Source organism: Diabrotica virgifera, chromosome 6, assembly GCF_917563875.1.
Source record: "Diabrotica virgifera virgifera chromosome 6, PGI_DIABVI_V3a".
NCBI classification, from domain to species: domain Eukaryota; kingdom Metazoa; phylum Arthropoda; class Insecta; order Coleoptera; family Chrysomelidae; genus Diabrotica; species Diabrotica virgifera.
This window is the reverse complement of record NC_065448.1, coordinates 213,926,517-213,952,888: the sequence shown is the minus strand read 5'-3', so window position 1 is coordinate 213,952,888 and position 26,372 is coordinate 213,926,517. Positions and strand designations below refer to the sequence as shown.

General features: G+C 33.4%; 1 protein-coding gene across 2 annotated transcripts in view; it reads left to right on the top strand.

The window, feature by feature from the left end:
- LOC126887197 (protein abrupt-like) overlaps window positions 1-26,372 on the top strand; it is a 285,519-nt gene that overhangs the window by 48,495 nt on the left and 210,652 nt on the right. Inside the window, exons 6-9 of one of the 2 annotated variants that reach the window (XM_050654591.1) lie at window positions 4,694-4,830; window positions 11,660-11,876; window positions 20,761-20,875; window positions 22,576-22,784. The exons of the other annotated variant lie outside the window; for it this stretch is intronic. Coding sequence (XP_050510548.1) covers window positions 4,694-4,830; window positions 11,660-11,876; window positions 20,761-20,875; window positions 22,576-22,594 — 488 coding nt within the window. The 3' untranslated portion in view covers window positions 22,595-22,784. Of the gene's footprint in view, window positions 1-4,693; window positions 4,831-11,659; window positions 11,877-20,760; window positions 20,876-22,575; window positions 22,785-26,372 lie in introns of those variants that run through there. 2 annotated transcript variants of the gene reach the window in all.

The following is a 26,372-nucleotide window of genomic DNA, read 5'->3' as shown; positions in this document are numbered from 1 at the left end:
ATCTACATAACTAAAAAAACTATACTAAACATTTTTGTAGGTTATAAAAAACAAAGAGACACTTGCCTTTATAAATCTTCTAATTATAATACAAAAAGAGATATGGTAGGTGAAAATAGTTTGTTTTTTGGTACATTCTCAAATTGGTGTATTCAACTTGAAATAACAGAGAAACGGTCGATTTTAGGTGTATAATGCTACTAATAATTTTTGTAGTGCTTGAAAAGACCTTTAAAGTGAGCATTAAAGGTCCATTACATCAAAATTAAGCGAGATATGCTGCAAACAAAATTGATAACTAATGTATTTTAAGAAAAAATTATAAGTAATTTTAACCCCCATCCACCAAAATGTAAATGCATCGTTTTCCTTCCACAATACCTTTTATTATAGTGTTATTTCTATGTTCAAAAAGTTGGCCGGGTTTAAAATGAATGGTTTTTGAAAAAAAAAAAGATCAAATTATAGAGCGCATTTTTAAATTTTATTAAAAGTCTTCCTTTTTCTCCATGTAACTTGAAAATGATAAGAGATACAGTAATAAAAAATAAAAAGGAAATCTGAAAAAGCCCTACATTTTTATGTGGTATCTTTTTTTCGTATCTCTTATATTTTTCGAGTTACATGGAGGAAAATGGAAGATTTTTAAGAAAATGTAAAAATGCGCTCTATAATTTGATCTTATTTTTTTCAAAAACCATTCATTTTAATTCAGTCCAACTTTTTGAACATAGAAATAACACTATAATAAAAAGTATTGTAGAAGGAAAACGATGTATTTATATTCTGATGGTTTAAATCTATGTACTTCTCATTTCTTCTTAAAATACATCAGTCATCAACTTTTTGCAGAATATCTCGCTTAGTTTGAATGTAATCGACATTTAGTATTGCTCATTTTAAATCTTCTCTTTTCAAGCACTTCAAAAGTTATTAGTATCATTATACACCTAAAATCGACGGTTTCTCTGTTATTTCAAGTTGAATACACCGATTTGATCATGCAGCAAAATCTGAGCAAAAAAACAAACTCTTCTTACCTACCATATCCCTCTTTGTATTTTAACTAGAAGATTTATGAAGGAACGAATCTCTTTGTTTTTTTTATAACCTACAGAAATATTTTATAAAGTTTTTTTGTCAGATTCATAGTTTTTAAGGTATTCGCAAAAATCCGTCCGAAAAGGTGTCATTTTTCAATGAAAATGGACAATTTGTAACTACGAATAACTCAAAAAGTATTGAGCTTTCAAAAAATAATTATAGAACAGTTTTTGCTTAAAATTAGGTTCTCTTGCCTCTTCCGTGGCTATTTTAACCGAAACATTTTTCACCCCCGAGAAGGGGTGGGAACCACCCCCAAGATAAAAACGCACATCGGCATAGGGTAGACTTTGTTTCTTGAGCTATCCCCTACTTACTGTGAAAATATCAAGTAAATCGATGTAGTAGTATGGAATTCGGAGCCAAATACCCTCATTGACTGTCCTACTGAAATCCATCGATGGAATATTTTCACTAAGCGTTGTCCGTTTGATATTTATATATTTGGTCTAACAGCTTGCTTGAATCGTCGTCGACATTTTTTTCGTTCATTTCAATAATGTAATACTTATGTATTTATTATAAAACTTGTATTAAGTGGGGTGGCTTCTTGCCCACTCATGCTCCTTGTCTACTGAATTGAATTACTATTCTCCTCAATTCTCCTGCATTGCGAAGCATTGTTCAAATTGGTTTTATCTTGAGGAGCTCTGGTTTATTTCCGCATCCTTCTTAGTTTTCTTTTCTCTTGAATTAACTTTTTAATTTATTTCGGATAGTTGTTTCCTTTACTTTTGATCTTATACGGTTGGTTGATATACAGGGTGTCCCGAAAAGATTGGTCATAAATTATACCACACATTCTGGAGTCAAAAATAGTTCGATTGAATCTAACTTACCTTAGTACAAATGTGCTCATAAAAAAAGTTACAGCCCTTTGAAATTAGAAAATGAAAATCGATTTTTTTCAATATATCGAAAACTGTTAGAGATTTTTTATTGAAAATGGGCATGTATCATTCTTATAGCAATAACATCTTAAAACAAAATTATAGTGAGATTTGCCCACACCATAAAAATTTTATGGGGGTTTTGTTCCCTTTTACCCCCTCAAACTTTTGTCTACGTTCCAATTAATTCATTATTGTGGTACCATTAGTTAAACACAACACTTTTAAAACTTTTTTGCCTCTTAATATTTTTTCGATAAGCGAGTTGTTATCGAGATGCGGCTTCTTTTTTAATATATTTACATAAAAATTGTATGGGGGTTTTGTTCCTTTAAACCCTCCAAATGTTTGTGTACGTTCCAATTAAACTATTGTTGTGATACCATTAGTTAAACACAGTGTTTTTAAAACTTTTTTGCCTCTTAGTCTTTTTTTGATAGTCACCTTTTATCGAGATGTGGCTTCTTTTTCAAAATATACCTAAAACTGTAAATTATAAATAAATTTTCAGATTATCAACAGGTCTCTATAATCGTACTTAACCATATACAAATATGTGGTGGATTTGACAAATATTCAAAATATCTCGATAAACACTGGCTTATCGAAAAATTACTGAGAGACAAAAAAGTTTTAAAAACATTGTGTTTAACTAAAGGCGCCACAATAATAATTTAATTGGAACGTACACAAAAGTTTGGGGGGGTTTAAGGGAACAAAACCCCCATAAATTTTTTATGGGGTGCTCAAATTTCACTTTAATTTTTTCTCAAGATGCTCCTGCCATAAGAATGCCACATGTCCATTTTCAATAAAAAATCTCTAAGAGTTTTCGATATATGAAAAAATATCGATTTTCATTTTGTAACTTCAAAGGGCTGTAACTTTTTTTGGGTGCACTATTGTATATAGGTAAGTGAGGTTGAATCAACCTATTTTTGACCCCATAATTTGTGGTATAATTTATGACCAATCTTTTCGGGACACCCTGTATATACCAATATATCTTGATCCCCATTGGGTATGTTTTCATTAAAGTATCCTCCTTAATCCCCCCAATCTTTAGAGGGGCTATAAATTGAGCTTACATTAATTTCGCAATTAATTTTGAGTTTGACACACACTATAGTTGCTTGTAGGTGTTCTGTTTCATAATGTTGTTCTGAAGCTATTTTCTTGTGGCATTTTTACAATTTTAACTATTTATAAAGGGAAATAAGCCACAATATTATTAAAAAATGATTTTTATTAACGTTTCGACGCCCAAATCGGGTGCCGTTGTCAAAATACAAAATACTATAAACATAAACAAAAATGTTGCTTAGTAAAAAAATTCTTCTAATAATTTATTTAATTTGACTCATTTATATCGTTGCATGTGGTTGTCTTTTTAAAGACAGATCACATGGTATGATTTTTTTGTGACGGATATTCTTGAGTTGGGGTTGATTTCATGTAATCGAATGAACTATCTTTCAGTAAAGTCGTCCCAGGAACGCAACTCATAAATATTGGCAACAGTCTTCTACTTTAAAATGTATCATATGTATCTGAATTGCCGATATAAATGAGTCAAATTAAATAAATTATTAGAAGAATTTTTTTACTAAGCAACAACATTTTCGTTTATGTTTATAGTATTTTGTATTTTGACAACGGCACCCGATTTGGGTGTCGAAACGTTAATAAAAATCATTTTTTTAATAATATTGTGGCTTATTTCCCATTATAAATAGTTAAAGTTCTGTTTCATATTTTAACTAATTAATAAAATAATTCTGAAGTTATGGGTAGGAAATTTCTAAGCAATTTATTAAACTATGACGACGTAGAAATGCTAAATTAAACTATGCCTTGCCTACGTGCTAGAGATTTTAAAGGATAAAATGTATAAGAAGCAACTATTCCAGAATAAATAATCTTAAAGAATGAAAATTTGTTACTGTCTATTATTAAAGGATTTGGTATAATTATTATCGCCAACCTTCAGTAATGGAAAAGGTACCTTAAGAAGAAGAAGATTCTTAAAATTATTACCGAAGTATCAAATTCACTATAGTCTTAAATGTTGTTTTTGTTAAAATATAAAATCCCCGTTATTCCCCGTTAGAGGGCGTTCTAACCTTACTCCGGTATAAATAGTTTTATTGTATACCGAGAACTACGGAAGTTTTGATTTAAATTTGTCTTCTTGCATAGCCTCCTTGACAAGGGGTAGACCTAGAAATAGCGCTATCGGGGGATGGCAGGAGACAGATTTAAATCAAAACTAAACCGTCTATTTTTGTATTTTTACTAATGCCATACTCTGTATAAGAGTACAAAGACTCGTTTCATATAGTTTCTCTGAACCGCATTTTTGGAATATTTCCCAGCGGTGCCTGTTGATATTTTGATATCTAGGTCAACAGAAAACTAGAATCGAGTCGCCATTTATTTCACTTATTCCCCGTTAGAGGGCGTTCTAACCTTACTCCGGTATAAATAGTTTTATTGTATACCGAGAACTACGGAAGTTTTGATTTAAATTTGTCTTCTTGCATAGCCTCCTTGACAAGGGGTAGACCTAGAAATAGCGCTATCGGGGGATGGCAGGAGACAGATTTAAATCAAAACTAAACCGTCTATTTTTGTATTTTTAAAATATAAAATATTTTATATTTTGGTTTCTTCTAGTAAATAATTAATATTAATGATAGGTTTCAGGTATCGGCGGAGGAAGTCAATGGATAATTGGTTTTCAAATAATAATGATCAGCCAATAAATCTGTATGATGATTCTGATATAACTCCTAGTCTTCACAGTAGACATGAAAGTGAAAGAAGGAATAGACTGGTATGTATGGCGAAACTGAATTGTTTGATTTTTACCCGTTAATCATTGTTTTTAATAATAACGTCTACCGGCACTAAGCCAATAGCCTCATTGTAAGGTTGTATGTAGAATATTAGAATTTCACGTTATAAACAAAATCACTTAACTAAACTGTATTGAATAACAAACTATTACTTATAACAAATATTTGTGTTTATGAATTTATGAATAGCGTCTTTGCATTGTGTTCACTTCCAGGGATTTTTCTGTTACTCCAATATGGTGTTTAACGTCTTCATTTCTTCTATGATCCACCTTTGATAGTGTCCCCGCTCTTCTAAGCAATTCCATTTCCACTATCTCAATTTTTGAAATTATACTTCTTTAGGCGCGGTTGAGAGTGAATGTACAGTTACGGTCATTGAATAGTTTACAGGCTTACGTATCTAGGAGCCGATTTTTTAAATTTTTACCTCGTTTAAACGCACCTTTTACGTCAAAGTGACGTTGCCAGTGGTGTACCTAGCTAGAATAGGTTGATTATAATTAAAAAATCTAAATATTTTACAAAATTTAACAAAATGGAAAGTATAAAAAGAAGTTTTTTGAATAAAATGGATTATGGTCTTAATAACGAAAATAAAGAAGTCTGGTTTTAAAATATGCATTTTATTTTAAATCTATTTTATATTAAATAATGATAAACAATGATAAATAATAAAAAAGAATGTGTGTGTACTTTGTACGCACGTAAGAAGTTATACTTCTATTATATGATTTAAACGAAATTAATATACTTTTTATTTATATTTTGTTTAAATATTAAACTAATTTATACTTACTACTTCTCAAACATTTTTATTAGAACAGTGCCAAAAATTAAAATAATAAAAGAATAAAACACACACAAACACATTAAACAAGCCACAAATGATGTCTGAACATTAATTGCCGAAAATTTTTTTAACTAAATACGTATTTTCTGAAAATACAATTATATAATAAATATACTTACAATCCTAAAATGTAATAAAAAAAAACAAAAAAGAAAGTTTCTATTGGGACTCAAACCAGCGCTGATAAGAGCGGTTGGTATTGGAATTCATTCGCCTTCTCCGCTTAGCCACGGACACTATGTGTCATTATTTACGAAGATCGACTAACTAAACGGATTAAACTTGTGATATTTTGATATTTTGAAAATTGATCAAATTATTTTAATTTTGAATTGAAATGATTTAGAATTGAAAAAATACAACAAAACATAGATTAAAAAAAAACAATATATTAGGTGAATATTGATAGAAATTTTGATGGTAATCAAATTATATAAATAAAAGTATTACATACTATGTATTTTGGCAGATCAAATAGGTAGGTTTATACCCATGATACATTAACAATTATTACGTACCTGTTGCTTTTAAAAACTATTTAAAAGTCACTACAATATTATAAACTTTTTTGTTTCTGTCCTCACAACAATAAAACTAATATATTATACATTTGTTTACCTTTACCTTTACCTCCAAACCACAGCTGCCATATCGGATAATTTTTGACATGTCATTTGAACATCCAATCAGAACAAAGTTATAATGCGCATGCGCCGGGCTGATAGGTTTTAACATATAAAAAAATTCACCCTCTATCGCCGGTAAAGAAGTATAACTTCAAAAAAATAATTAATATTTGGTGGAAGCCCCATTCTTGTCAATACAACTTTGCAGTCTTCTGTTCATAGATAGCACCAATCCCCTCATGTTATAGTTAACAAGCTCTTCCCATGCCTGCTCAATTGCTTCCCATAATTCAATTCTGTTCCGTGGTCTAAGGTTTCTTTCATTTAGTTTCTTTGTTAACTCTGCCCACACATTTTCGACGGGGTTAAAGTCTGCACTACGGGACGGCCACGTAAGAACATTAACATCAGTTTCTTCTAGCCATTCTCGAACAATTCTACTCGTATGCACCGGGCAATTGTCATGTTGGAGGATGAAGTCGTTGTTGGGGAATCTCTGGATCACCGATGGCAACATTGTATGCTCAAGAATATGTTTGTAATGTAATTCTGTTAACTTCTCTTCTACATGATAACAAACGCCCGGGCCTTCAGCACTTATCCATCCCCATACATTGACCGAGAATCCTCCACTATTTCTTAAATGATGCGTATATTGTTCATCATACCTTTGATTTCTCGGCCTATAAACTCTAACCCGACCATTTCTATACGACTGAAATAATTTTTCATCGGAAAATGCAACCCTAGACCAAAAATTCTCATCACGGTTTATAAATTCATTACAAAATTCAACTCGTCTCCTCTTGTGATCCTCAGTCAAAAAAGGTTTCCTTGCAGCTGCACAATTTAGCAGTCCACTTGCTTTAATTCTTCTACGTGCAGTGCGAATACTGCCTGGAAACGCTTTCTCTTCTCTTGCTTTTTGAGCTGAGGTAAAAGGAGAGTCTCTCAAATAATCTACTAACATCTCATCCTGTTGATCTGTGGAGATCTTCTGCCCTCTTGAACCGCCCAACCGTGCTATAGAGTGAAAATTATCCCATCTTTGTTTGATCTTCCATATGCACATATGGCTCACGTTCAAATCAGCAGCAACTTGCCTTAGTGACCAACCTTCTTCGAGTTTGGCAATTGCTCTTGCTTTTTGCGCATCATTCAAATGTATTCTAACCATTTTGGAGGAGTTTGATATACTTTTATTTTATTTTTGAACACTCGCGAAAGTTTTGACAAGCATTGACTTTTTGAAATTTTTTGACTTTGACATTTGTCAAATCCGTACGACACTGCAATTTTACAGTATTACAATATAAAAAGTAAGGTGTAAACTATTCAGTGACCGTAACTGTAAATGTGCGCGAATTCATCAAAAATTGTTGGTGTTACGCTCAGATATGTTATACGTTTGCTCTGATTGGGTATTCCAATGACATGTCAAAAATTATCCAATATGGCGGCTGTGGTTAAAGAATGTGTTGTCATTTTTATTATTAGGGTTATGGTTGTTAAGTTGTGTTTTAAAAGTTGTGATAACAGAGACAAAAGTGAGTTTATAGTTGTACTGACTTTTTAAATAGTTTTTGTATATATTTTTGGACTTATTAATATAGAGAAAAAGAATGTGTGTGTGTACTTTGTACGCACGTTAGTACTTCTATTAAAGTTGTGTAGAAAATTTGACGTTTTTTAGACTATCTACGATTCCTCAATGGAAAAGCAATTGCTGGGACGCTCCAGTTCATAAAAAATGACGGATTAACATTATTTTTCGAGAATTTACCATTTTTATTGATTTTAAAATTTGACGAAATTACAGCAGAAACTCGAAAGGCTATATATAGCCCATGAAAAATTATAGTATACATTTTTGGTCGAAAATAAAACGTTTTTTGGAGTTTATACGATTCCTCACGAGAAAAGCAATTGCGGGGACGCTCCAGTTCATAAAAAATGACGTATTAACGTTATTTTTAATTTCTGGTATTGTTTTAAGTATTAAACTTAGTTTAATATTTAAATAAATACACAATTAAAATGTTTAAAATATATTTGTTTTGTTGAAATCATAAAATAGAAGTATAACTTCTTACGTGCTTACAAAGTACACACTTTTTTTTTTCTTATTTTTGTCTTCGTAAGTTGCCAAGCAACGGTTTGAGCCGTAGGATGTTTTAGGTTCTACAGTTGATCTGTTTATTTATCATTTGGCTTTTCGTCTAATTTTTGTCAATCGAAGTATTGAATTTAGTCTTTGGATTGTGACTTTTTCTCTCGATATTCTACTGCGTTTATCTATATCAGACGTTTCTTCACAGGATATAATGTTTCTAAATATACGCTTCTGTATGTATAAATATAAGCATGTAAAATTAGTGTTTAGTTAATCCTATAAACCTGTGATCATGATTAAAATAGAGACTGCATAAATAGTTATTTTCCTAACAAGTGCAGAAAGTCATACTTTTCCGCACGCGACTGCAGTTTGCCGAACGACGCGAAGCAGGAGTTCGGTAAGCAGTCAAGTGCGGAAAAGAGACTTTCTGCAAGAGTTAGGAACAATATTTTTTCTACGAGTCTTTAAAAAATGACCAAATCTTAATCAATTAATTTAAGTAATATGAAAATATATACACAAATTAATTCTTTGACAAGGTTGTCAAAACCAAACTTTCAGCATAATTGGTTAGCATGACGACGATCTCGGTTTCCATGACGACGATTCAAAAACCACTGTTATTGTCTACTGATTTGACTTTCGAATATTATGTCAAAATTATTTTATTTCATCGAATTGCCGCGTTAGTTTCATTAAAACATGAACACAATAAGATACATTTGAAATAAATTAGTAAGTAATATCTAAATATTAGTTTATTGCATGTATTATAATTATTTTTCCGTCGATCGTCCATTTATGATCAATTTTAACACCCTCAAAATCATTGATTAATGACCCCTATTAATGAATGATTTTCTATTAATGAACGATTTCATTATAGGCAACACAACATACATTGCTTGCATAAATTAATTAAACGCTCTATGATTGGCAGTGACCTGTGGTGTAGGCAACCAAACATATACCTATTTATATTCCCACTAAAAAATTTAAGTCAAGTAGCCGCTGTTAGTACTATCTGTCATTGTATGTCATTATTTACTTTATTGTTTAAAATTCTGTGTATTTGAAAAATCAAAAGATGGATATTGACGAAGAGTTTAATTTAACTCCACCAGAAGTGGCAGAAACTGCAAATGAAATATATTTAAGTTTACTGCCTGAAAAAAGCAGAGTGTTGTACGAAAAAACATACGCTGAATTTATTGCATGGTGTGACGAGAGAAAAGTAATACGATATTCAGAATCTGTATTGTTGACATATTTTTCAAACATTGCCGAAAAAGGACTAATAGCAAGTTTGTGGCCCAAATATTCGATGCTAAAATCAACCTTAAGTTTAAAATCAAACATTGATATATCTAAATATAATAAGTTAATTATGTTTATCAAGAAAAAAAGAACAAGTTATGTACCAAAGAAATCAAAAACACTTGAAAAAGAACAAGTCCAGAAATTCATCTCTGATGCTCCTAACGACGTGTTTCTAATGATAAAGGTAAACCAGTAAATTAAGTTTATATATTTAATACTGTATTTCATAACATTTCATTTTGTAGGTGGCAGTGATTTTCGGAGTGGCTGGTGCGTTAAGAGAGGACGAACTATTGAAATTAGAAACAAATAACGTTCAAGACTAGGTCAAAGTTTCTTGTCACAATAAAAGCATCAAAAACACACACAAATAGAATATTTACCATAGTAGATAACGAAGCAAATACCATTCTCAATGCGATCAAAAACTATATTTCTTTAAGACCGGCACACACACACCACAACAACGATTTTTCATTTTTTATAAAAATAACAAATGTTCCACACAGCCAGTTGGCATAAATATGTTTTTCAAAATTCCTTCCGTTATTGCTAAATTCTTGAAATTAGAGCACCCGCATCTCTACACTGGGCATTGTTTTAGACGTTCCTCTGCCTCAATACTGTGTGACAGTGGTGCAGACTTTTCAGCTACTAAAAGGCTAGGTGGCTGGAAATCGACTGCGGTAGCAGAAGGTTATATAGATTATTTCATTCATAGGAGATTCTGACCAATAGAAAGCTACAGAAATCTAAATTAAACTGATAACTTTTTTGATAATTGCCCGTCGTCAAGCATATTACGTCAGATGCCCTTCGTTGCTACGAAAAAATACATTCAGTGACATTAATGACAAACGTTTTAAAAATAATAGTGATGACTTTCAACCGTCAAATACATATTTATAACAACTGTGTGTTCAATTGTACTAATTTGTACTTACATAATTAAATTACAATAAAATTTTGGTTTTGAACAGTTTTATTCATGAAATAATCGCAGCAAATTGCACTCGATCTCTAAAATTAATATAGAATTTTAGAGCTCTTGTGCAATTACTACTGATAATTCTATGCAGAATAAACTTGAGACGGCTGAAAAACTCTTGGGACAAAATACCACTAGACCTTGTCAAAGTACTTCCTTCAGCACCACCGCTTCTTCTTCTATCACAGAATTTACAGAGGTCCAAGAAGACTTAAATATTTTGTCAAAATGCTATACAGCAGATAATCATTTATCAATACCTTCCTTTAATTTCAGTAATTGTACTATTTCGAATATTAATGTTTACAATAATAAAACTACCACTAAGGAAAATTTAACTTTAAATAAAGTTAATGAAAGCTGAAAAAATTGTTGTTTATCGTTAAGTAAATAAACATTTAAACTAAGATATCTTTATTTCTGAAAAGTACGGTCGGCGGAAAAGTTTTGTAACGAACTCGTGAATTAAAATGGCGATTAACAATTTCGAACATTAACGCGTGAGCGGAGCTCACGCGTTAAAATATCTCGATTGTTAATCGCCCTTATTAATACACTTGTTGGTTAAATAACTATTAAGGCCATATTAAAATATCTAAATTCAGTGCGGAAAAGTAAAACTTTCTAAACTAAAACGCGTGCGCGAAAGTAGACATTTTTGCACGCTCGTAGAAAAAAATATTAATAACATCAAATAATGATAATAAAATATGTATGGCCTAAGTGTTAAATATGTCTTAAAATTTATTAAAACAATAAAAATATTGAGTGGAAGCGTTTTAACATATTTCAGAATCAACATTTATATCGGATAAATCTTATCACAACTGTGTTCGCTTGTAAAATTTTGATAAACCCGTAAGTTAATTTCATACATTCAGTAAGTATATTAGTATTATTTTAGATAAAACTTGGGGAAGGAATTGAAGTGTACGAAGACCAACTACGTAGTGTCAAATGGAGTGATTATAGAAAGTTGACCAGAGGTTTAGCGACGATTCTGTTCAGTCCAGCAGAGTTAGCGACATGCTCCGTAACCGGCCAAAGATGGAGTCGAGCTGGAAGTGGCGAACGACCTGTAAAACCAGCTTTAGACCGCTCGAAAGTACAAGCAATAATATGTGAGTATTTTATTAATTTATACATATTTTAGCTATTCACAAGAACACAAATGAAGAGAGACTACGTGTTTGGGAAAGAAAAATCCTAAAGAAGATTTTTGGGTCTGTGCTTGATGGATCAGCAGGACAATATAGGATAAGAACAAACAAAGAGCTCGAAGAACTTTATCCAGACGCCAACATAATAAAAGAAATAAAGTCCAGAAGACTCCAAAGGGCTGGACACCTCAGAAGACATTCTGAGGTGTAAGACTGGTGTGGGAGGAAGTCCCAACTGGAAGTAGACCACGCGGACGCCCTCGACTCCGGTGTTGAGATAACATAGCAGGAGACCTGAAAGCTATGGGCGTGGAGAATTGGATGGAGGTTGCTCAAGACAGAAGAGTGGAGGCATGTTGTTGAGTCGGCTAAAACCCATGAAGGGTTGTAACGCCACGGAGTTAGTAAATAAGTAAACTATTTACAGAGTTATTACCAACAGGCTAGATAGTAAGTTGGATTTCTATCAGCCAAGAGAGCAAGCAGGTTTTTGAGCAGGATATGGCACGAATGATAATTTACAAGTAATTAAGGCCTTAATAGAAAAGAGTGTCGAATATAACAAGCCATTAGTCCTGATATTTGTTGACTACGAAAAAGCTTTCGACACAATAAGACATCAAACAATGCTAAAAGCCTTAACAGAGTGCCGTATAGATCATCGCTATACAGGGTGTAACAAAAATCCAGTTCATAAATTAAGGTACATATTCTGGGACCAAAAATAGTTCGAATGAACCTAACTTCTTCTTCTTATGGTGCCTATCCGTTACGGATGTTGGACACTAACATGGCTATTCTGACTTTGTTGACTGCTGCCCTGAAAAGTCCGGTAGTGGTTAAGTTAAACCATTTTCGCAGGTTATGCAGCCAGGATATTCTTTTCGTCCTAGACCTCTTTTCCCATGCACTTTACCTTGAAGTATGGTCCGAAGTAGGTCATATCGTTGTTCATTGCGCATTATGTGGCCCAGGTATTCCAGTTTGCGGCGTTTTATGGTTACGACTAGTTCGCGCTCTTTACCCATTCTATGTAGAACTTCTTCGTTGGTAACTCTGTCTATCCAGGAAATCCTCAACATGCGTCTATAGCACCACATCTCAAATGCTTCGAGTCTCTTCAGTGATGCTTCAGTTAAGGTCCATGACTCCACGCCATATAAAAGAACGGAGAATACGTAGCATTTTAGTAAACGAACTTTTATTTTCAATTTTATATCGTGGCTTTTAAAGATTTTTTTCATTTTGACGAAAGCTGATCTTGTCTTCTCGATCCTTATCTTAATTTCCGTCGATTGGTCCCAGTGTTCATTTAAGTTTGCACCCAAATAACAAAAGTTGGTGATTTGTGTTATAGGTGTGAACCTAACTTACCTTAGTACAAATATGCACATAAAAAAAGTTACAGCCCTTTGAAGTTACAAAATGAAAATCGATTTTCTCGAATGTATCGAAAACTATTAAAGATTTTTTATTGAAAATGGACATGTGGCATTCTTATGGCAGGAATATCTTTTAAAAAAATTAGAGTAAAATTTGTGCACCCCGTAAAAATTGTATGGGCTTTTGTTCCCTTAAACCCCCCCAAACTTTTGTGTACGTGCCAATTAAATTATTGTTGTGGTACCATTAGTTAAATTCAATATTTTCAAAACTTTTTTGCCTCTTACTATTTTTTCGATAAGGCAGTTTTTATCGAGATGCTGCTTCTTTTTTAATATGTTTACATACAAAATTTATGGGGTTTTGTGCCTTTAAACCCCCCAAATGTTTGTATACATTCCAATTAAACTATTACTGCCGTACCATTAGTTAAACACAGTGTTTTTAAAACTTTTTTGCCTCTTTGTATTTTTTCGATAAGGCACCTTTTATCGAGATGTGGCTTCTTTTTTAAGATGGTTCAAAATATACCTAAAAATGTAAATCATAAATAAATTTTCATATTATTACTAAGTCTCCATAATCGTACTTAACCATATACAAATATGTGGTGGATTTGACAAATATTCAAAATATCTCGATACAAACTGACTTCTCGAAAAAGTACTAAGAGGCAAAAAATGTTTTAAAACATTGCGTTTAACTAATGGTACTACAATAATAATTAAATTGGAACGTACACAAAAGTTTGGGGTGGTTTAAAGGAACAAAACCCCCATAAAATTTTTATGGGGTGTCCAAATTTTACTATAATTTTTGCTTAAGATACTACTGCCATAAGAATGCCACATGTCCATTTTGAATAAAAAATCTGTAATAGTTTTAGATACAGGGTGTTAGTAAATAAGTATGAAAAATTTTAAGGGCTAATTCTACATGAAAAATTAATACCAGTTTGCTCTATAAACATATGTCCGCAAATGCTTAGTTTCGGAGATACGGGGTGTTGAAATTTTTATTTCAAACTGCCAATTTATTTATTGCTCTAAGATCAGTTGAGCTATGAAAATGAAATTTGGTGAGTTTTAGGAGGTAGTTATTACAAATTTTTTGACATACAATTTAGAATTTTGTATTTATCATTGGCGCGCCTACGGGCAATGTTCTGAATTTTTTTAAAGAGAAAAATTGTACGCCACTGAGATATTTCGAATAAAAAATTATTTTTAAATTCCACGTCTAATTTATGATAAAAAACCTTTCTTGCCTTTTTTTCATATGGTGCACCGTTTTTATGCAGAAAAATAAAATATCTTGGCGCGTATTTTTCATTTCTTAAAACATCATCAAGAAGTATCCAATAAAGAACTATCCAAACTAACCTAGAACAATAACAGAAAATATTACTAATAAGATTTCAAATAGGTGCAAAGCTGCAAGAAATGTATAAAATGATCTCCTTTACAGATAACAGAAGAATTTTATATTCATCATTGGCGCGCGTACGGGTAATGGTCTGAATTTTTTGAAGAAAAAAATAGTACCCAACTGAGATATGTCAAACTAAAAATCATTTTTGAATTCCTCGTTCAATTTACGACAAAAAATCTTTCTTTCCTTTTTTTCATACGAGGCGCCGTTTTTATACAAAAAAAAACCTCTTAACGCTTACCAAGTATTTGAGGTAGTTTCCATATGCATAGAAACTTAGTTCAGATACTTTGTAAACGTTAAGATGTTTAATTTTTTTGCATAAAAACGGCGCCGCATATGAAAAAAGGCAAGAAAGATTTGTTGTCGTCAATTGAACGAGGAATTCAGAAATGATTGTAAGTTTGACATATCTCAGTGGCGTACTATTTTTTTCTTCAAAAAATTCAGACCATTGCCCGTACGCGCGCCCATGATGAATATAACATTCTTTTGTTACCTGTAAAGGAGATCATTTTAAACATTTCTTGCAGCTTTGCACCTAGTTGAAATGGTATTAGTAATATTTTCTGTTATTGTTCTAGTTTAGTATTATTATATTGGATAGTTCTTGATGATGTATTAAGAAATGAAAAATATGCGCCAATATGTTTTATTTTTCTGCATAAAAACGGTGCATCATATGAAAAAAAGGCGAGAAAGGTTTTTATCATAAATTAGACGTGGAATTTAAAAATAATTTCTAATTCGAAATATCTCAACGCATTTAAAATAAAACGGGGAGTGCGATAGGGAGACACAATTTCGCCAAAATTGTTTACAACATTATTATGTTTAAGATCGCAAATCTTAGTTAAAAAGGAATTAATGTCAACGGGAAAATATGTAGTCATTTGAAGTTCGCTGACGATATTGTTCTTTTTGCTGACAGCATCGATGACAGTATACTGGAGAAACTACGCCCAGCCTCCCTACAAGTTGGATTCAAAATCAACCCCACAAAAACACAAATCATGACAAATATTGTGTTAAGCGAAAAGATTTCAGTAAATGGCATGCATATTGAAGAAACCACCTTCTAGACCGGGCAGTATCGTCGCCCCCGCTAGCGCAATTATTCCGATTCGATTTTTTTTGCACAAACTTACTCAAAAAGAGGTTCTTACAACATATCCACAGGGTGCCAGGCGGTGCCGTGGTCGAAAAATTGTTTAAACAATTTTTTTTTAAACAAATTCACAAAAATAATTTTTTCATTTCGAACAATTTTTTTTTAGATAATTTGGGTCATTCTGAGCAAAAATGGTTCGTTGTCATTTTTCTCTAAAATTGATTGTTGTCGAGTTATATACGATTAAAAATTTGAAAAATGCGAAAATGGCCATTTTCAAGGCTTAATAACTCGATTAAAAATTATTAATTCAAAAAATAAAAAAAATCAAGTTTAAAACCCGGTCTTCAATGTCCCGAAGAGATTTTTGGCATTATTTTATTACAAAGCTGCTATTTTTAATAATTAACAATTAGCGATATAGTCCAACTGTTTCGTCGCCCCCGTTAGCGAAACTATTTCGATTAGATTTTTTTACACAAACTTACTCAAAAAGAGGTCCTTATAACACATCCACAGGGTGCTGGGCAGTGCCGTGGTCGAAAAATTGTTTAAACAATTTTTTTTAAACAAATTCACCAAAATAATTTTTTTATTGCGACCGATTTTTTTTAGATAATTTGGGTTATTCTGAGCAAAAAAGGTCTCTTGTGATTTTTCTCTAAAATTGATTGTTGTCGAATTATATGGCCATTTTCGCATTTTTCAAATTTTAAATCGCGTACAGAGAACAAGGACCAGTGAAGACTAAAGGTGGATGCTGCAGTGAAGACTAAAGGGAAGGAATTCTACACTATGCAATTCACAACCCCCGTCTGCAGCATGGTAAAGTTCCAACGGAAAATGGACCTAGTTACTCTATAGGAGTAATACTAATATAAAAATAAAAATGTATACCATTTTTATTTTTATATTAGTATTACTCCTATAGAGTAACTATAGGAGTATGCAAGCATCCATGTGCTTGCATATTGTAGAAGCCTTGGAGGTTGTCACCAGGAAATGGGCCAATAAAGTTTTTCAATTAAAAATCTTTTAAAAATATTTAATTTACAAATATTTTTATTAGGTTGAAAAACTTAGTCTTTTATTTAGCAGATGCCGCTAGGCACCTACTACCATCTCGTCAGTTGCGGTGGGAGATGGATATGTCGAGAGTTTTTACCTGGGCCAGAGAAAAGCAGCCTATGCAGTCTCTGATGAACCTCTAACAAGCGGTGAAATCGTCGATAAGAGTGCTGGCTGCACTCTCTGATCTGAGTAAAAATTAAGACAGTTTTGGTTTCGCACCGCAACTGAATGAATAAAAATGGTATACATTTTTATTTTTAATATTTTTAATTTGAAATATCCCTTGCTTGACAGAGCGAAGTTTAGTTTTTTATGCATTACGTAGGGGTAATTAAATTCAAGAAAATGAATCACTTTCGTCATGATTTATTATCAATAATATTTAATCAAGTCAAATTAAGACTATTAGATACGTAATAACTAATACTTATGTAAAAATTACAAAGCAATAACAATTACCTGTTATTATTCTTACAAAATCTTATTTCTCTTCCTGTAAACTTATTTCTCTTCCTGTCGCAGATGAACATCCGTGAAACACATACGAGTAACCAGACATTTTAACTATTATAATTATATAAATGCTCGAACAAACTTTTTAAGTCGAGTATTTACCATACACGCCTACGGACTATCGTAAAACAACCAGGAGGGACAGAATTAGCATGCTGGTGATACTTAAAGCAACCAGGTTCGCGCATGCGTCTTCAAAAACGGTACACGTTTTTAGTGCGGTTGTGTCGTTTCTCTGTGGTCCTTGTTCTCTGTCGCGTATAACTCGACAACAATCAATTTTAGAGAAAAATCATAAGAGATCTTTGCTTAGAATGTCCCAGATTATCTAAAAAAAATTTACAACAGCTGTTACTCTGTGATTGTAAAAATGGTAGCCATTTTTTAAAAACACATTAAATGTGATTATTTTATGCATTTAAGGGTTTTTACCCTGACTAGTGGTTAGATCCCTGGGTTAATTTTAATATTAAAATGTGTTTGTTCAAAGTTTTCTCTTCATCTGAGGTAGTTACAATTATAAGACGATAGCTCTGATGATGGCATTAAAAATGCTGAAAGTACTTAGCTGATTTTAATAAATTTATTTACACACTATCAGTCTTTGAAAACATACACCAGTTCCCGTTTTGATTTATATAGAAGTGTGTACAAGTCAAACAGTCTGTTTCTATTTTTAAAAGTTGCACCTAAATTTCACACTATCAGGTGTATCCTTAGACCGTAGCCCTAATAATAGAAAATAAATTTTCTATACAGTCTGGGGTTAGCCTTCTTGTAAAAAGAAATTGCAGCTAAACACCCTCTCATCGGGGTGAATAGAGGCAAGGTTAAAGACACTCTTTAGTTAATTGTGTTGCCATCCTATTAGGTATTTGCTGAGAATCCATTTTACCGAACCTATTTTATAAGACATTTTCTGTAAAAATACAAACACAATTTACCAAGATTAAATTATATCCAAAAGTTAACAAAATCAATTTTGTATCTTTACGTTGAGAAAACGTAGTTCAACTCAAGCCGACAGAGGCGCTAGTGGCAACGTGCTTCCAGTTTTCTGTGGGAGTTGGATGTATTTTAGTCTAATGTATTTGAACTATGGTAATCTAGACCAAATTTTAGATTAGAAGAACGGATATTTTGGCATGCGATATAATCCATGTACCCTAGGGTGGCCCTTAAAAATGAAATTTAACGATTTTTACCTCTCACCCCCTAAAATTGTTCCAATTATGGAGAAACTTAAAAATATAATTTTTTATTGTAATCTGAAAATGTTTAAAGGTGGCCCCCGGCCCCTGAGACCCCATGCAATTGAAATTAGTCGTGTACTACGAATTTCTGCTAATAATGTAAAATATATTAATAATTAATTGCCTACTAGTTACAATTAAGCACAGGAATAAAGAATATTAAAATTGGTGAACAATGATGATGCTAACGTTGGTGCGGTTGTGACTTCTGAAGGTGAAACCTTACCTAAAAGAGCACGAATCAAAATCATGACTTCTGAACTTTCGTCTTCCCTCGATAAAACCCAGGTATCGTACAAGGCAGCCACATTTATTATTAGTGATGTAGTATCCAGTCTTGGTCATGATGTAAGCTCGTTAGTCATCAATCGCAACTATATTCAGCGCGAGAGAGAGAGATAACTCGATTCAAGATTGCAACAAAATTTAAAAAAAAGACTTTTTAATTTCTGGACCTGATATTGTTCATTTGGACGGTAAGCTAATGGAGGATTTAACTTCCAAGAAACATGTAGATCGCCTTTCTGTTGTTGTGTCAAATGTCAATTGTGGATATGAACAGCTGCTGGGTGTTCCAAAATTACACAATGGAATGGGAATTGCCAGGCAAATGCCATTTTGGAATGTTTGTAGGAATGGGGTATTGTTCATGAAGTCACAGCTCTATGTTTCGATACTACTGCATGCGACTCAGGGCCGAAGTCTGGAACATGTACCATTCTTCAGCAGAACTCCAAAAAGGACTTACTTTTTTAGCCTGCCGCCACCACATTTCGGAACTTATAGTTGGATCTGTGTTTGATGAGGTAATGAGTAGTAAATCATCTTGCCTCCAAATAAGTATTTTCGAAAGATTCAAGACAGCTGGGCAATTATAGACAAAAGTACTTTTAAACTGGCTTCCAAAGAAAGGGGTTCGTTTCTATTATCCTAGAGCCATGCAGAAGCGAGATGGATATGGATGTCTAAAGTTATCTATGCTATAAAGATGTGGTTGTTTCACAGCCAATTAATGTTCACAGCTTCGGAGCTGAAGGGAATTGTAAATCAGCGCTCTTCGCAGTCAGCGCATACTTGAGGGACTAGATACAAGCACCATTAGCTATTGAAGCGCCATTCAATGATTTCGACTTAGGAAACAGCTCCTTAACTACCCGCACCAAAGAAGTGCCATCGTAACGAGCCAAAAACTTCAAAAACACTTATGATATATATCTGAACATCTCATTCCGATGAGTCTTTTTGATGCCAGGATACTTCCAGAATCCAAAAGATTAATGGTTGCAGCTATGGAGAATCAAGCTGCTGAACACCCTCTAAAACGTCCTACTGATATGAAATCTTGTGCATTTTTGGAGAGCAAAGGTCTGTAGAAGCTTTTACTGTAAACTCCAAACAACTCTTCAACATGATTGGACTTCTTGATGACTTTTTAAAAAGAGATCCGTTTTTTCAGAATGGAAAGATGATGAAAGTTTCAAGGCAGCTTAAAAGATGGTGAAGAATTTCGTGACGACAAATGATAGGACAGAAAGAGGAGTTGCACCAATTGAAGATCTTAACAAAAACTCACAATAAGGAAGAACAGTTACAATACCTCTTGCAAGTAGTCGCGGAGCATCGAAAAAATTTTCCGGGCTCTATAAAAAGAGAAATCTTGAAAACAAAACATCATAAGAAATAATTACTATAGTGAATCTTTCTTATAGATTAAAGATCATAGAAATTATTTATTTTTATTAATAAATTATTAAAATTATTTTATATATCCCATTATTTTATAACGGCAATATACTAGCATGAATAACGAATATATGAAACTTCCAGACCCGGGGCCACCTCTAAATATTCACCGATTTTCATGAAATTTCGCACGTTTAAGTTTTATGTATAATGGAACACTTTTGGGGGGTGAGAGGATAAAATTTCTAAATTTAAATTTTCTCACATATGTTAAGGGCTACCCTAATGTACCCGCTACTGTTCTATAAAAGGTTACAAATAAAAGACAATAATAGTCATTTGACAATTGATTTGAATTTAGTAACATTCTGATATATTGATTTTGCTTTTTTATTTGTAGCGTATGTAGCCAATAGATTTCCAATGGTAGAAATAAGTAGGATAAAACAAGTGTTAGCCTACAAGTGCAAAGAAAATTCAACGGCGTTTAAGATGAAGGCAGTCAGATATTTTGGGTAAGTTGATCATTGAAGCTGAAGCTTATTGTGTTTGCTGCCCATTGTTGTGTCCTGCACCCGTCTAGAATTTTTGTACCAAGTACAGATGCGGCCGCTGAATAGTTTACACAGGGCCGCCGCTACCATGTGTGCAAAGTGTGCATCGCACACGGGCGGCCAAAAGCAGTCCACTGATGATAATTTTTTTAAACGAAAATAAATTCAAAAAACAAATAGTAATTATTCAGATATTTCTATAAACTCTAATATTCCAAACAATCTAAACAAAAATGCCAGAAAATGTTATTTATTATATGAACTGCCCTTTTGCAGCTGTAGTCATAAAGTAGTTCCGGGAATGCTTTTTAATTCAAAGTGGCTGGCGGTTTTCGGACTTTAAGGATATTTTTATCTACGTGGTCCATATGCGAATTTTTCAAATTCTGAACATTTATGACACGACAATAGGATACTTTCCGAGAATTTAGATAAGTGCTTGTTAACTCTCATTGCATTGCAGTCTAAGTTGAGAATTTGATGATTTTAGACACGCTTTTGATAAACGATTTTGTTTGTAATAGATGTATAGTAGTGTGCCCGTTTCTTTTGCACACTACTGTATTTCAAATAGGCCTGGAACCCGCGTGCCAAAAAAAGTCAATTAATAGCAAGCTTAAAATTTGTTAATAGCTTAACGGTGTCTAATCGTGCAAACTTTGATGTACGGGAACACTGGAACAGGGGAAGTTTTAATTGTGGAACAGTTTAAAAATTTGGAACGTCAGATTACGAAAACGTCCCATGTATTTCGTCGGACAGATCATCCAATTGATTTGTTACCCTTTCATTAAACTCTCATGCAAAAATCAGACTGCTATTACTAACCAACATGATTCCTGTCATTTGACATGTTCTTCGTGTTTAACTCATTAAAATGACCAGTTGGTCATAGACACCAGTCTGATTTTTATATGAGAGTTTAATGAAATGGTAACAAATCAATTGGAAGTTCTGTCTGATAAAATACATGGAACGTTTTCGTAGTCTGACGTTCCAAATTTTTAACCTGTTCCACAATTAAAACTTCCCCTGTTCCAGTGTTCCCATACATCAAAGTTTGTCCGCCTAGACACCGTTAAGCTATTAACAAATTTTCAGCTTGCTATTAATCAACTTTTTTTTGGTACGCGGGATCCAGGTCTAAAAATAACGTTGAGATCAGAGCAATTATTTTTCATATACCCGTTACGGTTACGATGTATCTCCTGCACATTTCTTTAAATACTAGTGCCTATGTTGAAATAACTAAAGTGTTAAAAAAGTGGGGCGGCAAATATTAAGTTGCACACGGGCGACCAACACTTTAGCGGCGGCCCTGAGTTTACACCCTTACATATCTAGTAAACGATTTCTTGAATTTCTACCTCGTTTAACCGTAGATTTTACGTCAAACTTTTTTTTAATTAACAGTCTCGGACCCAGAATAGTTTGATTAAAATTAAAAAATCAAAATAAAAAAAATCATACAAAGTGAATCATACTTTGCAGATCATCTTCACTTTGAGAGATTAATATTAAGTCTCCTACAGAGCAGATTATTTTAAGTTGTTTTTCTCTGATTGTAAGGTGTATAGTTCCATTTCTAACGCTAGTCTATTCTCTTTTAGATACTTTCATTTTTATCTCGATTCTTTTCATTTATAAATAATATTTTTTAGGGAACAGATGAGCAAGTAGGACAAATAGACCTGGATTTAGTCAATAAATAAAATGTGTCAAAATACTGGTATTTAAGTTTCATTAGAAGAAATATATCAAGTACGAATATATCACTAATATTATCTTAGTATTTTTATGGTTTGTTATTAAATTGTGTTCATTATTACTGTTATGCGTATTTTTTGTTATTAATAAATTTTTAAAATCATTGTTTTATTTTCATTTACCAATCATGAACAGAAGAAACACATACAACAATTATTGTATACACATGGATTTATTACATTATTCACGAATTATTTTTCATATTATGTGCATTTTCTAGTTGCGTTAATTTAACTTCTTGTGGAAGTTAATCCCCTTCATCGTCAACAAAAAATAGGTATATCAAACAAAGACAGCAATAAGTCGAAGGAATGACTGATAATTTTCAGTTTTGCAGCATAAGTCTCTTCTTTATACTAATTGGCAATACTACGTCATAAACACACACATTATGCGAAATGAATCCATATATGCCCTCCTACAAGCCATGTTGCAAGAAAAAATATTTGGAAAGCGGGGTCCATGAAGAAGAACATCCTGGTTGAAGAACCTCAACACAACATATATGCAGCTTTTCCACGCTGCTGCAGAAAAGATAAAGATTTGCATTCACACCAACAACAAGCACCACATCGCAGATTCTATACTTGGAAAAGTCCTGTAAAGAGGTCAAGAAACTAAATCAATTAAATCTAACAAACTCGGAAGGAGAGAAGAAGAAATAACGAAGACCTCCTACAGGTACCTACACAAATATACACTCTATTCTTAATGGTACATTCCAACAAATATGGGAAGCTGTTAAAAATTTTATAACAACAATACAAGTAAATGACGTGGAAAGAAAAGTCGCTACTCACAATTAATCCTTCGTTTCTTAAATCTGAAATGATCATTTAAAGATCGACAGGCGAGTAAAACCGCGGTTTTCTGGCTCGTCGGTAAAGCTCGCCAGTGTATCATTGCAATACGGCGGTTTTATTTACCGACAAGGCTGTCTCGCGGCTCGTCAGTTTGTTTTATTTTTTACTTGGCCCGTCGTTCAAAACCGCGCGTGTATCACACGCGCGGCTTATCACATTCAAAGCCGGCAGTTTTCGGCGACCGTTGAAGTGAAAAGACCAGTTTTTAATCATGGATATGCGAACTCTCAGCCACGACTTTTTATTAGAATTTATATATTGCTTACGAGACTGTTCTTGTTTATGGAAAATGGAAATGTACATCGCCAGAGTACAAAAACAAAGCAATTCGACTTACCGCATATGTTAAACTCTTAAATATCGTAAAAAACATGAACCCAACTCAACTAGAACCCGATGTCAAGAAAAAAATTCAATCATTATGCGAGCTTCCTACAGTAACAAAGTTACGACATGTTGGCTGTGGACGGTTGACACGACTGTTTTGCTCGCTAGTCGATCAGCACCAACGAGCCGCGAGTAAAACCGCGGTATTATGGCTCGCATGTCGATCACCCACTTAAGATTTAATAAACATAAAGGATTGTAAATAGAACTCTCATCAGCAATCATTTTAACACCAATACACCTGATAACCGAAGCATCTGATAAGAAGAAGATAAATACCTGATAAGAAGAAGCCGGAATAAAATTGCTTTACCTCCTCTACAATCAAATATAGCATTCCAGATAATGGCCCACTGACTAGACATAAGCTACACAAAAGAGGCATCAATCGTAAATTCAATAATAATAATTATAGAACTATGCATTGTATTTCCATATGATTTCCATTCTCTCACATACCAGCAATCATTAAAAGAATAGGCAACACAACAATCATCCATACATAGGAGTGCCAGCCTTAACAGTGAGACAGGTCCTACAGTGAGTCAGTGAGATACTGTCTCTCCCCCACTTATCACGCGACCGACTAGGTTTTCCATTGGTGAGCAGAAACCTTACATTTTACATACCAACAGTGTTGCCAGATCTCCTGTTTTAGCAGGAGATCTACTGTTTTGATACTTCTTCTCCTGTTCTCCGGTTTTCAATCTCAAATCTTTTGTTATATTTTTCACTAGAATATGGTATGTTGGTATTACATTTGAGAGATTATTTAGTATTATCAGCCAAGTTTAAACATTTGTGAAACCTGAATTTATCTTTGTTCGTGGAGTGGAGACAGTCTATCCATCACTGGTTTCTGACTGATGCGCATGCGCAGTTCCGTTTTCAAGCGCTTGAAAACGGAACTGCGAATCAGTCAGAAACTAATCATGGACTATCTTGCTTCAGTTCCATTAATTACTGCTTAATTAATTAAATAATTAATTGCTTAATTAATGGCCTTGAAAAATAGCCGTAAGATAGTTATTTTGTTCAATTTAACTACATTTTATTGTTTTATTTGAAACTATTAAAAATCTCCTGTTTTCTACTATTTTTTTATGTCCTATTCTACTGTTACGAGAAATTTTCATCTGGCAATACTGCATACCAACAAGTAATCGCCGACAGAGTTGAAGTTGAAGAGTTGAACACGCGGCTGGCAGAGATGCACGCGCCGTTTAAATTGATTTAATTTCCACGTGCGTAAGTAAATATTTTAAAGTTTTGTCAGTTCGTGTTTTCGGAAGTAAAAGAAAGTATTTTGGTGATGTGCCTAGGTTAAAGGTAAGTGTTTTTATGTAGATTACAAGAGTGGGATCATTTTGTCTCTAAATTTTATTGTATAAGTGAGGTTACAAAATGGCTGCCGACTACACGTGCCCAGGGCAAATATGATCAAATATTTTTTTTGTAGGCTAATTATGGATCCAAAGAAAAGAAAAATTGGAAATTGCGCAGAGGAAACAATGAGAGAAGCAGTAAGTCTGGTCAGAGAAGGAGGATCTTTGAGAAAAGTAGCTGCTTTGAAAGATATACCATTTCAGACATTGCTAGATATGTTGAGAAAGCCAGAGACGTTGACGACATTAGTCAAATACGGATGAGTCCCAACTACAGTATTAATAAAGTATTTACGTCCGCAGAAGAAGATTCCCTAGAAAACTATATCATAAGGATATTTTTATAAGGATAATGGATGAGAGGTTTTCGCCAAAGACATGTTCGACTGTCGCTTCGCACCCCGAAGGATGTAGTTTATCCCGTGCGACGTCAGTTAATAGACATAATGTTTCAATTTTTTACCAAAATTTGAAGAATATATATTCAAGAACTGATGCGTTTGCTGACGGAAGAAGAATCTACAATTTGGATGAGACTGCGACTACGACGCACGGTTCAAAAATCAACAAAGGTTGTTGCTGAGAAAGGGGTGAAGCAAGGTAACAAGTGGGAAGAGATGTACATTGGTTACCACTTGTTGCATCGTTAGTGCCACAGGACAATACCTACCACCAGCAATGGTTTTTCTTATGGTGCATCTAAAGGAGCATATGCTACGAGGCTCCCCATCAGGAACGTTGGGGCTTGCTACTCCAAGTGGGTGGATGAATGCTGATCTTTTTTTAGAAGTAATGAAGCATTTTATAAAATATTCTAACAGCTCTAAAGAAAATCCATCGCTTTTAATCTATGACAATCATGAAAGTCATCTTAGTATTCGTGTTCTTAATTTGGTCAAAGACAACGGAGTAACAATTCTAAAATTTCCTCCTCATTCCACAAATAAGATACAACCACTAGATGTGGGGGTCCTCAAAGCATTCTCAACATGTTATAATGCATCTGCAGATACCTGGATGATGCAACATCCAGGTAACCCTTTCACCATATATGAG